The following is a 417-nucleotide window of genomic DNA, read 5'->3' as shown; positions in this document are numbered from 1 at the left end:
AGGTGCCCCCCGGGGAAGCCAGCCGGTGGGCTGGGTGCCCTCGGCCGCCTCGCAGGGCTGGAGCTGGTGGGGGAATGGCGCGGGGGCCGGCTCCAGGCCACCGAAGGGGAACTCGGCCCTACCCCAGGGCTCGGGGGACCGGCCCCCCGTGGGGGTCTGGGCCAGGGGCAACGTGCTGTTGGAGGCGTTCTCCCCGTTCTCCTCGGGGATGGTGGGGTGTCCGAAGGGCCCCTCGGAGGGCAGCGGCGGGGAGGACATGACTGAGCTCAGCGGGCTGACTTCTGGCATGTAGAAGGGTGGTGGGTCCCCCTCCCCGGGGCTGCTGCTGCTGAGGTAACCGTAAAACTGGTGGTGGAAAGCCCGGGGGGCTGGCGGACGGGGCTGGCCGGGGGCCTGCAGGGCGCCGGGGCCCTCCCG

General features: G+C 74.1%; 1 protein-coding gene across 1 annotated transcript in view; it reads right to left on the bottom strand.

The window, feature by feature from the left end:
* Nucleotides 1–6: 6 nt before the first annotated feature.
* Nucleotides 7–417, bottom strand: part of IGSF9B (immunoglobulin superfamily member 9B) — a gene marked incomplete at both ends in the record, with an annotated part of 22,082 nt that continues 21,671 nt past the window's right edge. Inside the window, one exon of the mRNA XM_029086142.1 lies at nucleotides 7–417. This exon is cut by the window's right edge and continues 472 nt beyond it. Within this exon, the coding sequence (XP_028941975.1) occupies nucleotides 7–417 (411 nt within the window).

This window comes from Antrostomus carolinensis, unplaced genomic scaffold, assembly GCF_000700745.2.
Source record: "Antrostomus carolinensis isolate BGI_N321 unplaced genomic scaffold, ASM70074v2 scaffold23657, whole genome shotgun sequence".
Classification (NCBI taxonomy): domain Eukaryota; kingdom Metazoa; phylum Chordata; class Aves; order Caprimulgiformes; family Caprimulgidae; genus Antrostomus; species Antrostomus carolinensis.
Note: the sequence above shows the minus strand (reverse complement) of the source record. Positions and strands in the feature narration are given on the sequence as shown.